Genomic DNA, 14,612 nt, shown 5'->3' with positions numbered 1-14,612 from the left:
TTTCAAAGATCACAGTCAAAATCAGTTGGCTGAACAGTAGCTGTGGAACTCTGCTGTCCCTATAATTGCTATTGCATGCTGCTGAGCATTGTAAATACATTACAAACAAGTAAAAAAATATACATATATAATAGTAGTAATCAAAATTAACCCAAGATGTTCACAAAATTGAATGAAGCCAAGGAGACTGAACTGAGTTTGTCTTGGAGTTAGCTGGCCTTTACTGCTGCTTGTGTTAGATCTTGAAGGGCGATGGGGGAGAAGTTGAAAGGCTTACCAGGCAGGGGAAATGGCATGGGCAGATTTGGGGCAAGGTGTGTACCATGTGTATGGCTGTCATCGTAGGAGAAGGCTGTAATTGATTCGGTAGGGAAGAGGAGGCTATTGAAGGTTTTGAAGCTGGGAATTTAACATTTTAAGTGTTGTCTTTGAAAGATAACCCAAAGACAATACAGAGACTAAACCTTAGATGTGTAAGAGGGGAGGCAAGAGAACTATTCACAGTCTATTATGTAAAGGGAGTCACGGGATCAGGGTGAAAACTAAGATGGAAACATAAAACAATGATTTTATCTTTTTAAAAATTGTTTTATTGAAGTATATATAGTTGATTCACAATGTTTTAGTTTCAGGTGTACAGCAAAGTGATTCAGTTTTATGTGTGTGTATATATATATTCTTTTCCCTTATAGGTTATTACAAAATATTGAAAAATATTGAGTAGAGTTCCCTGTGCTCTACATTAGGTCCTTGTTGGGTATCTACTTTATATATAGTATTTGTGTATCCGTTAATCCCAAACTCAATTCATCCCTCCACGAGCCACCCCTTCCCCTTTGGTAACCATAAGTTTGTGTTCTATGTCTGTGGGTCTATTTCTGTTTTGTAAATAAGTTCATCTGTATCATTTTTTTAGATTCCACATATAGGCGATATCATGTGATAAAATGATTTTAAATCAAAGTATTATAATAGTAACATCATATACTTTAAAGTTTTAAAACCGCTCTCCCTCATATTTCTTGAATTCTCTTTTAAAACTTATTTTTAAGAGAAGATATCATGTATTGAGCCCTTACTATATGCCACACACTTTGGCAAGATTTTACGTGTCTCATTTAATCCTCACAAACCCTATTTTATCTCCATTTTATAGCCTAGGAATCAGGCTTAGAGAAGATTAAGTAACTTGTTCAAGGTCAAACAACTAGTCACTAGTGGTGTTTGGATTTGCACCCAGGCAATCTGACCTCAAAGGCTACTTTTTAACCCTCTTTAATTAACAGACATTGTCTCTGAAAGCAGACTTTTTACATTAAATAGAACTTATTTGTAATTGTGGTCAAGGGGAAATTACTTGAGTTGCCTGGATTATTTTACCATTACTTTTAACATGGGCAAGGAAAAATGTTATCAAACAAATGTAAATTAAATGAGTCCACTGAAACTTTGCTTTCTAGTAAATCAATTTCCTTCATTGTCTATTGCATCAGGTATTAAATTATCATTAAAGGACATTCTATGTGCATTTATTTTTGACACTTTTTTTTCCAAATCCTATTTTAATGAAAACCTCCAGTTGTCTCACAATGTTAGAAACAAGGGCTTCAGTTGTCAATGTGATTTTTCCAGTTGTAAGATGTCTTTCAAAAAATCTTTTAAAAATTATTTTGATTAATTTAATTCAATTTTAGAATATAGCATTGTCCCTTGAGATAGGTAAATAGCATTAGGAACCACTTCATTAAACAAAGGATCTAGTATGAATCTGAAAGCAGAACTAAAGATATAATATGACCTATAATTTGGATACATGCTGATAACATTTATGTACATTTAAACAAAGTACCAGCTAAAGAGATGATTTAAAGGAAAACAGATGTTGGTCAAGGCAATATGTTTGCTCTTGACTGTGTCTATGTAACAGCAAGCAACACTTTATAAAATAGAGTCAGTGATGAATAAAGCAAGTACATTGATTTCTCAAGGTGAGAATCCATGTCTTAAACCTTTTATTTCTAATGCTTTGCTTTGCTCTTTAAGAACGAGACATCTAGAACAAGACTGGCTATCAGTTCCTGAATGTACCATTAAAATTTAATCTTTTTGATTCCACTTACATCAGTACTTAAATTCATGGAGACAGAAAGCAGAATGGTGGTTGTCTGGGTTCAGGAGGAGAGGGGAATGGGTGTTATTGTTTAATGGGTATTACATAGTTACACTTTGAGAAAATGAAAAAGTTCGGAGACGGATGGTGGTGATGGTTGCCCAACAATGTGAATGTACTTAATGCCATTGAGCTGTACACTAAAAAGGGTTAAAGTGGTAAATTTCATGTTATGTCTGTTTTAGCACAGTAAAAAAAAAAAAAAACTTAATCTTGACGTATGCTTATAGAGGGTCCAAATATAGATAGCCATTTGATAAAGAGAATAGCTAATTCCTTCATTTTAAAGTAACATCTATAGATTTCTAGCTTCAAAATGGTGGACGGATGACCTCCCTACCCCACTTTTCTCTAAAAACATCACCCAAATCAGTAACATGAGTGAACTCTGAAAATAGGGATCGAACAGAGGTGTGTATAGTGTACACCCATCCACAAGCCCTCACTCTCAGTATAGTCAGCGTATCCCCCCATAGAAGACAGAGATTCTGGAATCACAGGCAGAGAGAGCAGGAGGAATAGCTGTGCAAACAGGAGGATGAAATAAAAATCTGCAAATTGATCAGGAAGACCTCCACTCCCCTTCTGTTGCCCACATCGGAACGCTAGCAGGCAGATTTACACCCATCCCTAGAAAACGCAAACTACCTCAGAGGAAACAGTCTTACGGTGACATTTAGGGTGGTCAAATAAAATACCTGCTGGGCACTGACTACACTATAGCCAACCCCCCCAGTGCACAAGCCCTACCCAGGCACCCACAGCCACCATCATCCTTCTAGGCCTCAGCCTCATCTATGAACCAGTCAGGGATTCAGGCAGGAGTTTGAGGATCCTACTCTCACGACTGTCTGATGAGCTATTTGAATGCATCTCTTTAATACCATTTAAATATTTAATTAAAATGAGGTTACGTTTACAAAGATACATGTAATTTGAGAATTAAGAAGACCTCATATGAAGAGTGAAAGAAGGAGAAGATGGGGTTAGAATATAAAGAAAATACAATAGCACTTATGACACTTTAAACAACTTACTTGATCCATACAAGGTGGGTCTTGGTTTTTTTGGTTCCAGTATTTTGAATTAGTGCAAAGTTCTCAAAGCCAATTATAAAGTGCATATCCTGTCAACATTACTGATCCCAGGCAAAAATGTTGATACTAGTTTTAAAAACTAGTTTTCTGCACCTTTTAACTGACAATATAATTTGTTGACAAATGTTGAAATCTATACTTTATCAGAGGTCTCACATATTGTTACCTTTTAAAATGATCATTTGTTAGCCAGTATTACTTAATGAGGCAATCAAAATACCATGTGTTGTGTAGGTAACAGCAAACCACCCTTACCCATGTTAGGAGTATGACTAAAGACCTTATCCCACTTTACAGCTAACGGGCTTGTGATCTTGTCATATATACCCTCACTATGAATCTAAAAATTAGAAAAAAGTACAGTGAACTTAGATTGTTTAATCCTGGATATCTTGAAAATCTAGAATTTACTGGCTGTTAAATATGTCCATTGTTATGCCAGTAACATGCACATATACACCATTTACAATGGATATTTATTCATTGCTGCTGTCCAGCTGAAGAGGATGGATGTCTTAAAAACAATTCCCAAAAACATAATAGCAACTTATAATCTCCCTCTCTTCTCCCTCACCAACCCACTCCCCTTTCTCATAAGCAAACACACACACACACACACACACACACACGCAGCAGATACATCTGGATCCAATTACTTTTTCTACCACCAGTGTTGTGACTTTGAACAAATCACTAGCTTTCTTTATTCATAAAATTATCACCCCTAATTTGCAGGGTAGCTGTGATGAATAAATAAGAAAATATATAATGTACTTATTAGGTAATTAGTAAATAATAGTAATTATTATTATTTTTTAAATTTATGACAGCTTTATTGTTTTAAATTAATTTTTCAATGCAGACTCAATCTCTAATCAGTGTAGAATGGTTTAGTTTTTCCATTTGTTTTGTCAATTTTGTTGGTTGTGTTTTTCAAGGAATTTTTCCGTGTTGCTTAAATTTTCAAATTTATTGGCATAAAGCTGTTCATAATACATTTTCATTAATTTTTTATGTCTATAGAACTGACACTGATAATTTGTGTTTTCTTAGATCAGTTCTTATCAGCATTACTAGGTGTTCGTCAATTTATTATTCTTTACAAGGAACCAGCTTTCGGCTTCGATGATTTTCTTTTTTATGTCATTGTTTTATACTCTTATCTTTATTTTTTATTTTATTTTTCTTTTATTCTACTGTTAAAGTATAATTAGCTGTTATCTTTCTAGCTTCTTGATATTATACTTTATAAAATATTGTCAATCTTTCTTCTTTTCTTTTTTCCCCCCAGCTTTATTGAGGTATAATTGGCAAATAAAATTATGTGTATTTAAAGTGTACAACATGATGATTTAATATTTGTATATATTGTGAAATGATTACCACAATCAGGTTAATGAACGCGTCTATCACCTTACATAGTTACCATTTTTTGTGGTGATAATACTTAAGACCTACTCTTTTAGAAAACTGCAAGTTTACAATACAGTATTAACTAGTCACTGTGTGGTATGTTAGATTCACTGAACTTATTCTTCTTATAACTGAAGGTTTGTACACTTTGACCAGTATCTCTCCAGTCTCCCCTCACCCATATTACCATTCTACACTCTGTTTCTATGATTTTGACTTTTATTTTTTCTTTTAGATTCCACATATAAGTGAGATCTTACAGTATTTGTCTTTCTCTGGCTTATTCACTTAGCATAAGGTCCTCTGGGTTCATCCATGTTTTCACAAATGGCAGGATTTCCTTCTTTCTCATGGCTGATTAATATTGCATTTTACATCTATAAATATATAAATATATATATATACACACACTACATATATATGACATATATACTATATGATCTATGATATATATATCATATAATCTTTACTCATCCATTGGAGGACATTTAGGTTGCTTCCAAATCTTGGCTATTGTGAATAATGCTACAATGAACATGGAAGTGCAGATATCTCCTTGAGAAACTTGTTTCTTTCCTTTGGATAAATACCTAGAAGTAGAATTGCTGGATCACATGGTAGTTCTATTTTTGATTTTTTTGAGGAACTCCATTCTGTTTTTCATAATGGCTGCACCGATTTACATTCCTACCAAGAGCGTACAAGGGTTCCCTTTTCTTCACATCTTTACTAGCATTCGTTATCGCTTGTCTTTTTGATTAAAAAAGTCTTAATAGGTGTGAGGTGCTATCTTATTGTGGTTTTGACTTGCAATTCCCTGATGATTAATTATGTTGAACATCTTTTTATGTACCTGTTAGCCATTTGTATGTCTGCTCAGGTCATTTGCCCATTTATTAATCATATTATTTGGGTTCTTTTGCTATTGAGTTGTATGAGTTTCCTATGTATTTAAAATATTAACACTTTATCAGATATGTGGTTTGCAAATATCTTCTGCCATTCCATAGGTTACATTTTCACTTTGGTGATATTGTGATTTATAAGAAATATATATTTGGTCATTCAGCTGACCAAAATCTCTTTCTAATATGTATTAGGTCTTTTTCCACTTTTTCCTGGTTCACACCTCTTAAAACCATTGGAATTTCCTGTGGTAAGGGCCATTAAGGTGTCTTTTGTTTTGTTAATGAGATAACTTAAGGAAGGGGACTGGTTGGTAGGGGAACCCACCAATCCTTTACATGGTTGGAACGTTCAGTTTCACCCAGACCTCTGGGAGGGAGAGAGGCTAGAGGTTGAATCAATCCTCAAAGCCCAGTGATTTAATTAGTCTTACCTGTAACAAAGAAGCCTCCATAAAAACTGGAAAGAATGGGGTTCAGAAAGCTTCCGGATTGGTGAATATGGGGAGATGAGGGCCAAGTGGTACTCTAGAAGAAAGAGTGTGGAAGCTTTGTTTCCTTTCCCCGTACCATGTATGCATCTTTTCCATCTGCCTGTTCCTGAGTTATATCCTTTTATAATAAACCAGTAATCTAGTGAGTAAATGAGTTTCCTAAACTCTTGTTAGCAGCTCTAGCAAATTAATCAGATCCAAGGAGGGGGTCTTGGGAACCTCTGACTTATAACCAGTTTTTCAGAAGCACAAGTAACAACCTGTGCTTGCAACTGACATCTGTAGAGGGCAGGAGGCTGTCTTGTGGGACTGAGCCCTTAACCTGTGGAATCTGATATTATCTCCAGGTGGATGGTGTCAGTATTGAGTTGAATTCTCAGACACCCTGCTGGTGTCAGAGAATTGCTTGTTGGTATGGGAAAGCCTTCCCCACACCCACACACTTCACAATTGGGTGCAGAACCCCAAAGAATTTCGTTGATGATTTCATTTGCTGTGCAGAAGCATTTTAGCTTGATGTAAAGATTCAATGCAATACCTATAAAAATTCCAATGGCATTTTTCACATAAATAAAAAAGACAATTCTACCATTCACATGGAACTACAAAAGACCATTAATAGCCAAAACAATTTTGAAACAGAAGGACAAAGCTGGACGCATCACATTTCCTGATTTCAGGCTATACTGTAAAGCTACAGTAATCAAAACAGTATGATACTGACATAAAAACAGACCCATAGATCAATGGAACAGAACAGAGAGCCCAGAAATTTACCCATGCATTTTTGGTCAATTAATTTTCAATAAAGGAGTCAAGAATATACATTGGGGAAAGGATAATCTCTTCAATAAATGGTGTTGGGAAAACTGGATAACCACATGCAAAAGAATGAAACTGGACCCCTATCTTACACCATTCACAAAACTTTACTTGAAATAGATTAAAGACTTAAATAGAAGACCTGAAACTGTAAAATTCCTAGAAGAAAATAGGGAAAAACTCCTTGACATTGGTCTTGGCAATGGTTTTATAGATAGGGCACCAAAAGCACAGGCAACAAAAGCAAAATAAAACAAGTGGGATTACATCACATCATGATAATTATTGTTCTAACCTGACATCTTACAAAAGAGGTAGGAAACCTGAAGGTCAGAAGCCTTCAAAATATAATACTTTGAGCTTTTCCTCGGGAGTTAAGGAATTTAGCTCCAAAGACGTTTATGCTTATAGAAAAGTCCTTGAATCCAAATGTATACTTAGTGAGTGTAGTAAGATAATAGAAACAGCTCAAAATCTGCTCCAGATTCCCCTCCAGATAAAGGAAATACCACATTATTCCTCAATAAGGAGGAAATGCTGCAAGAGTTCAAAATGTCTTGTTTTTATAATATTAGAGCACAATGTAGAATGCCAGGAAACTGTAATCAAAAACAAAAAACAAAACCCTGCAGATCCATGGTCATTTTTTCCTAAAAAGTTAGTTGACATATATACAGTCCTGAGTTTAAGCACATTTAACAGGCCTGCATATTTTGTTAGATCATAGCGTGGTTCTCCAAAATATGCTCATGACAGATCTGTTGTAATCTGAAAATAAGAGTTTACTCAGAGAAGATTTGAAAGTGGGCAGAGTATTTCAAAGCAATAATATCTGAAAAAACTTGGATTGTATAGTAAAATCATTCCTTAACAGTTCATTCAGTTGGTTTCAGTTACTGTTTTATGTTTCACTCTTGGCTTTTGGTAAATGTCCTTAGTCCCATAAGTCATGCTCACCATTGAATAAGAGGAGGGGAATCATGTTTAGGGTGCACCCAGTCTAGTTGCATGCAACTGATGCTTTCCACAGGAGTGTTGCCCATATTGCCTTGTGACACCAATTAGTATGAGAGAGATTTTCGGTGATAGTTGGACCTTTTTTTTTTTTTCTATTAATACTTGTATTGGGGGGAAAATGTAAACAGCATATCAAACCCATTTATCAAATAAAGTTATCATTTAAATTTACGTTAAGTTAAAAAAAGTGAGTCAGTGAAGAAAAATATCTAGTAAGTAATGGTATAGATGGTATAGATGCCAATATGGCAGAGTTGTAGGGGTTGTGTCCAGATGCCTGAAGTTTAGGAAACATCATACTGCACAGTGGTTTGATTCAACCCAATGTATACGGGTGGATGACCTCAGTGAACATAAACATTTGTGGTACAGTCCTTTGAAATGTTGTGGTGATAATAGTCAAACAGAGGTTTATACAACACTGTACAATTTAGTGCATCAGGAAAATGCTAGAAATCATAGCAGCTTCTAGATTAAATGCATGCTCTTCAAAGCCATCCAGACAAGTGCCTCATGGTTCCTAAAGTCCGCTCTCCTCAGATTCAGGCATCCACGTTAGCCATCTTATACACTATCATATATTTGTATACTAACAGGAATGTTTGGTGTTGGGGGCAGTGCTATATCCCTCCATTCTGAGAAGTTTTTCAGAGGAAAATTATGTGATAGTCAACATATAAAACATTATTTAAGAAATTTCCCTGTGAAAAAATTGCCTTAGGATGGAGAAAACACTGTAATATTGTGCAAGTGTTTTTAGGGTTTTTAAAAATAATTATTATTTTGTCACTACCTTTTTTTAGCACTTTAAAAATATTTATTAAATTTAATTAATTGTTTTTGGCTGTATCAGGTCTTAGTTGCCGCATGCAGGATCTTCGTTGAGGCACATGGGCTCTTTTGTTGAGGTACTCGGGTTCTTCGTTGCAGCGTACGGGCTTCTCTCTAGTTGTGGCGCCAGAGCGCATGGGTTCTGTAGTTTGCGGCACACGGGATCTCTAGTTGAGGCGCGCAGGCACAGAAGTTGTGGCACACGAGCTTAGTTACCCCTTGGCATGTGGGATCTTAGCTCCCCAACCAGGGATCGAACCCGTGTCTCCTGCATTGGAAGGCAGATTCTTTACCACTGGACTACCAGGGAAGTCCCCTGTCACTACCTTAAATGTTAGAGGTAAAGAGCAAAAGTAAAAATTTCAATCTCCATGGCCTGGTACTATTGTGTATCTGTCCTTTTCTGTAATGGCAGCCTTGAAGTAGGGATCCAGGAAGCTTTGAATCTTCTGGTTAGTCTCATGTGTTGTCAGATTCCCCACTACTTAAACTCAGTTTCTTTGGCACAGGGATGATATATTAGTCATTATGGGACTGTTACACAGTGTTTAGGAGATACCCAACAAGTGGGCTAGGATTTTCAGAGATAGATTCTTGGAATACATGTAACATTGAGAAGCACACAGGACAGCACTAACCTAAAGAGGTTAAAGATGTGTTTGTGACAGGGAAGGGAGTGCCGGTGAGCTAAGTAATCTCACTGGGACAGAGAGCCTTCTGGGGGATGGTGGAACACAGGACCGACTATTTCAGGAGAGTTTAACACACAACATTCAGACATTACATTTTGTGCTCGCTGTCATTTTCTTTCTGAAATGGCAATTAGAAGATATTTGCTGGACCTTACATGATAGAGAACAGTGCTTCAAATAAGTAATAGTAGTTAGTTACTTTTACTCAGTCTGGGTTGTGTTTTTTTTTTTTCCCACATTAAAATTCCAAGAAAAAAAGATAAACCTCTTTTTGTAAGCCCCCTCCCTCTGAAAAATGAGTAGTTCCCTCAGCTTTCTTTTGAATTTCTGAAAGTATGTGATTGGTTAAACTGCCTTAAAGTGGCAGCAACATGTTAAACGTGGAACAGAGCCAAGAATCCATGAAGGTCCCTGAATAGTCACAGGAAAACTGAAAAGCTTAAGGAGATAACTATATGTCAAGCAATTTATTGGTACTTACCTGAAGAGGCCTGAGGGTCACTCAGAGGAGACTAAATAATAAAGGCACCTTGAAGTGTGACCAGGGGAGGAGCTGAAGTGTTTGTTGTAATGAGCAGCCAGAGGTCTGGCGGGGTGCCTTACTACATTAATTTTCCAAGTCCTTTGGGTGGGTCACAATTGCGCTAAAACATCCTGCCTGCAAATGCTAAATAAATACCAAGTTCACGTCAGACTAGAGAACCAACGTACTAATGTCATTTAAGAAATCAGAATGCTTAAATTACTTTTCACTTGATAGTTCACATCCAAAATAACTGAAGTTGGCACACCCAGAGAAATATATATCCTCGGTGCATATGTTTAGAGGGGTGGGGAGGGAGGTCAAATCCTCTTCTCTTAGAAGCAATTTGAATTGTTTTGTTTCTTTGTTTTTTGTGTGTTTTTTAAAATTTTATTGGAGTATAGTTGATTTGCAATGTCATTCTAGTTTCAGGTGTACAGCAAAGTGATCAGTTATACATATACATATATTTATTCTTTTTCAGATTCTTTTCCCATATAAATTATTACAGAATATTGAGTAGAGTTCCCTGTGCTATACAGTAGGTCCTTGTTGGTTATCTGTTTATATACAGTAGTGTGTATATGTTAATCCCAAGCTCCTAATTTATCCCTCCCCCCAACGTTTCCCCTTTGGCAACCATAAGTTTGTTTTCAAAATGGGTAGGTTTAATTATGTTTACTATAATGGAAAAGTTTTTATTTCAGATGTAGGAGGTGGGGCAGGGATTGGTCTTCACAATAAGAGATGTTGAGGTGATATGATATAAGCTTCATTCCTTACTGAAGAGCTGTTAGGAATTTGCAAACCCAGAGGCTTGGTATATCTAAATCAATGAAATTTGCGTACGATTTTCAAAATGAAATAAGGTTTAGAAAACATAGTGCAAGGAAACAGCCTCAGTACATGTAGCCACTTGTCCGGCAACAATTCATTAGCTTTTTCACTTTAAACATCACAGCATGACCTGATGCAACGCTGTCTGCTACATTCTGTTGGGTTTTTAAGAGGCAGTTTGTGTCTCTACAACCAAACCCAAAGCGTGACATTTCATTAAATGTGCTCAAAGTGAACAGCTGCTAAGTTCCCCAAGTCCTCTCAACTTTGATTTTGACTAGAAATTTTAGTTTTCAGTGCCAGACTTTGAGAAAACGATTTTTTAATTTTTTTTTTGAGGGAGGATAAACAAGTCTGTGGAAGAGGGGTGTGTTCCTCATGAAGGTGCTCAGGGAATCTTACCCTGAATAACACAGACACCTCATTTCCCAGAGGAGGAAATGGTTTTATAAGTTTTGAGATGTCTTCTGCCTGCTTGGCGGGTTTACACTCCAGGTCTCTGGTGCTGATTTGCAGCGAAGCTTTATAAGTTTCAGCAATTGACGAGGCTGGCTGGGCGCCAGGTTTTTTTTTTTTTTTTCCCCTTCTCACTTCCCTGCGATGTTTTGAACTGCCTTCCTACAGACGTCATACGGCCCTTGAGGGATAGTTTCTGCCTGGTGAGATTGAATGATAGTTATTCACAAAGGCTTGAAGTCAGATTCTAAGCAGGGGACACAACGGAAATTACGTTCACAGGTACAGCAGTGAGCCCAACTCAAGTGTGGAGAGCTTTGTTCCTTCCATGACTTATTGGCTCCCCCCGGAGAAGAGTGTTTTCCTGTGGTCGCCCTGAAATGGAACTTCACTGACAGCTCTGTGGTGTTACTGTACCTCGCGGTCATTTTCGTTTCCTTTCTCTCTACCTGAGCACTTTTAGAGTGTCAGAAACCTTTAAACCTTTTATTGCGGAATGGCAAAAAGGATGCGATCAAGTGGTTCTTTCACTGTGTTGGTTGCCCTTGTGACCAGATGAAGAATAGATGCAAAATCCAGTTCCTCCCTTGGCAATGCAAAACAGAAAACAAACTGTCACTTAAGAACAGCCCGGTGCTGGAGTAAATTCAGTATGAAATCAGTATGAAAGAGGAAAAAGCTCCTATGTCTTAGAAGCCTCCCTCTGTTCTGGACTCCGGGAAATTTGGATTTCTTCAAACAACCTCCTTTGGAAATGGAATATATTTCAAGCCATCTTCGTCAAAACACAGCTGAAATGTATTAATCAGAATACTTGAAGATTTTTTCTTTTTTTTTTTTTTTTCTCCAAAATGAGCATTATTATGAAGCCAAGATCCCGGTCTACAAGTTCCCTGAGGACTTCGGAGGGAGTGTGGTAACGTGCTTTTCTCTCCTGCTTCTCCCCTTCTTTCCTTTTAAGGTTGACGTAACAGTGGAGTCTTTAGTAATTGCTGACTCGGAGGTTCAAGAGTTAAGTGTGATATTAAGGCTTCGTAAGAAAGAGCACACTGTTGGTGACCCTTTCATTCTCTATTTTGTGCCTGATTTTGTCTGTTTTAAAAACAGTGGTGCTCACACTTTTTTTTTTTTAACTCCATGTGGACCATAGCAATTCATCTGGTGACAATTTTTAGAAGAGGAAGGAAACTTGCAAAAAACGTTGGGAGTTTAGAAAATGAAAACTTGTCATTTTTCACTGCCTGATCAGGCTGTGTGTTTTCTTATCTTTCTTGCCTGATGCAAGCAGGCTGGTAGTTGACAGTCTTTGCCATGGTCTTTAAAAGTAGTACCTTGGCTTTTAGCACATGTGTTAGCGTAATTAATAACATCATATATTTTAATCATATGAACCAACTTGAATTTAACTATGACTAACTGTATATCAAGTTGCTTATCATTCAGGAATCTCCTGCGTTTTATTTTGTTAATACAGTGTTCCCTGATAACTATGTTTTTTGGTAATTTTAGTGTTTTCATCCTAACAAAAAGTATGTTAATTTCAATTTATTGCAATATTTAATCCTACTATTTCCTCAGTATTGTTTGATGTGGTCATACACACATGATCTCTAAGGAATAGTTTCTCAATAAAGTAATTTTTGTCTAAAATAGTTATTTACAAAAATATTTTTATGGCTGTTTCAGAGGTTAGTTTTACTTTGTTTATCTTAGTGACTGTAAATAAATAAATAAGCTCACCTTTTTGAAATGGAAATAATCCTTCAGACAGGAGAATTAAATGCAATGATTGAAGGCAGGTGTTGGCGGTAGGATGGAAGCAGGCAGGTAAAATGTATTACATATAATTATGTGAGCAGGCAAATACACAAATAAATACTTACATTATTTGCATAAGGAATTCAGCCCACATTTATGTGATTGGGTTATCATTTGCTGTTATTGTACTAGTGTTTTATAGGGGACTAGAATCAAGAGTTGTCCCTTCAATGGTATTTCTGTGAGTTTTAATAAACTGTAAATGAAGATTTCATCTCATATCACTTGTGATATTTTATTTATTTATTTATTTATTTATTTATTTATTTATTTATTTATTTATTTTTGGTACGCGGGCCTCTCACCGCTGTGGCCTCTCCCGTTGCGGAGCACAGGCTCCGGACGCGCAGGCTCAGCGGCCATGGCTCACGGGCCCAGCCGCTCCGCGGCATGTGGGATCTTCCCGGACCGGGGCACGAACCCGTGTCCCCTGCATCGGCAGGCAGACTCTCAACCACTGTGCCACCAGGGAAGCCCACTTGTGATATTTTAAGTAAATATGTGCAATACATTCCTCCTTGAGTTTATTTAAAGAAAAGGTTGCATCTGCAAACAAATTCGTATGGCTCTTTTATGCCAAGTAATAAATACTGGGAAATTCTTAGAAACCTTCTATTAGTTACCATAGCTAATATAAATCTCTAATATAAATGGGTGATCAGAATTTATAAAATTCACTTGTGATTTCTATCCTCTTATACGTGAATAAATAGTACTTAACCAACCTATTCCTTAATTTTGCCTAAAATGCCGGGAGACATTTCCAAATTCAGTGTTCAATCAATCAGCAACAGTTAGTTCATTTCAGGAGTCTAGTCACATTGACATCCTTTACTCCTCCGAGAGTGTCATGGTCTGTTTTTATCCACAACTATTCTATTTTATTATTCTAAATTATAAAACGTATCATCATAGATAAATAGGGCCACAATTCAAAGTATATTTTTTAAAATATTGATTTATGAATGTGTATATTGTTCCATTTAATTTTAAATAGTTTGTGTAGTGTTTGGGTCAGAATGGTGTTTATGTAAGAAATAAATGTCTCTCTTTACGCTGATGATTCCTAATGGCACACTACGGAAACTCCCAGTTATTAATCTTACATCTGTCTTGTTAATAATATAACTGTTTAGGTATGTCACTGCTACCTCTAAATCATTTGACCTGAGATTGTAATTGCTGTAATTAGTTTAACTGTTTTATTATCCCTTTTATCATTCAAATTCTATGCACACATTTATTTATTTATATTTATATTTTTAAATAGTAGAATCTACATAGATTATACATCAGGTGTATAGAGGAAATATACATGTGTATGTGTATATGTATACATCTGATTAGGAGATTACATGGCAAACTCCTAATGATATTATATACCCTTCCTCTTAATTCATCTACTTAAAAAACAGGCCTTACTTATAGTTAAAATTCTATTAATTTCCAAAAATAATATTAAAATAATCTTGAAATTAATCTGTTTCCTGATTATATAATATTGTAAATATATATAAATGTGAAGTATTATATAACA

At 36.1% G+C, this 14,612-nt stretch overlaps 1 protein-coding gene across 19 annotated transcripts in view; it reads left to right on the top strand.

Annotated features, from left to right (window-relative positions):
* The window catches only part of PDE4D (phosphodiesterase 4D), a 739,244-nt gene that overhangs the window by 428,938 nt on the left and 295,694 nt on the right, over positions 1-14,612 (top strand). Inside the window, exon 1 of one of the 19 annotated variants that reach the window (XM_028492916.2) lies at positions 11,433-12,173. The exons of the other annotated variants lie outside the window; for them this stretch is intronic. Coding sequence (XP_028348717.1) covers positions 12,109-12,173 — 65 coding nt within the window. The 5' untranslated portion in view covers positions 11,433-12,108. Of the gene's footprint in view, positions 1-11,432; positions 12,174-14,612 lie in introns of those variants that run through there. 19 annotated transcript variants of the gene reach the window in all.

Source organism: Physeter macrocephalus, chromosome 8, assembly GCF_002837175.3.
Source record: "Physeter macrocephalus isolate SW-GA chromosome 8, ASM283717v5, whole genome shotgun sequence".
NCBI lineage: Eukaryota > Metazoa > Chordata > Mammalia > Artiodactyla > Physeteridae > Physeter > Physeter macrocephalus.
Note: the sequence above shows the minus strand (reverse complement) of the source record. Positions and strands in the feature narration are given on the sequence as shown.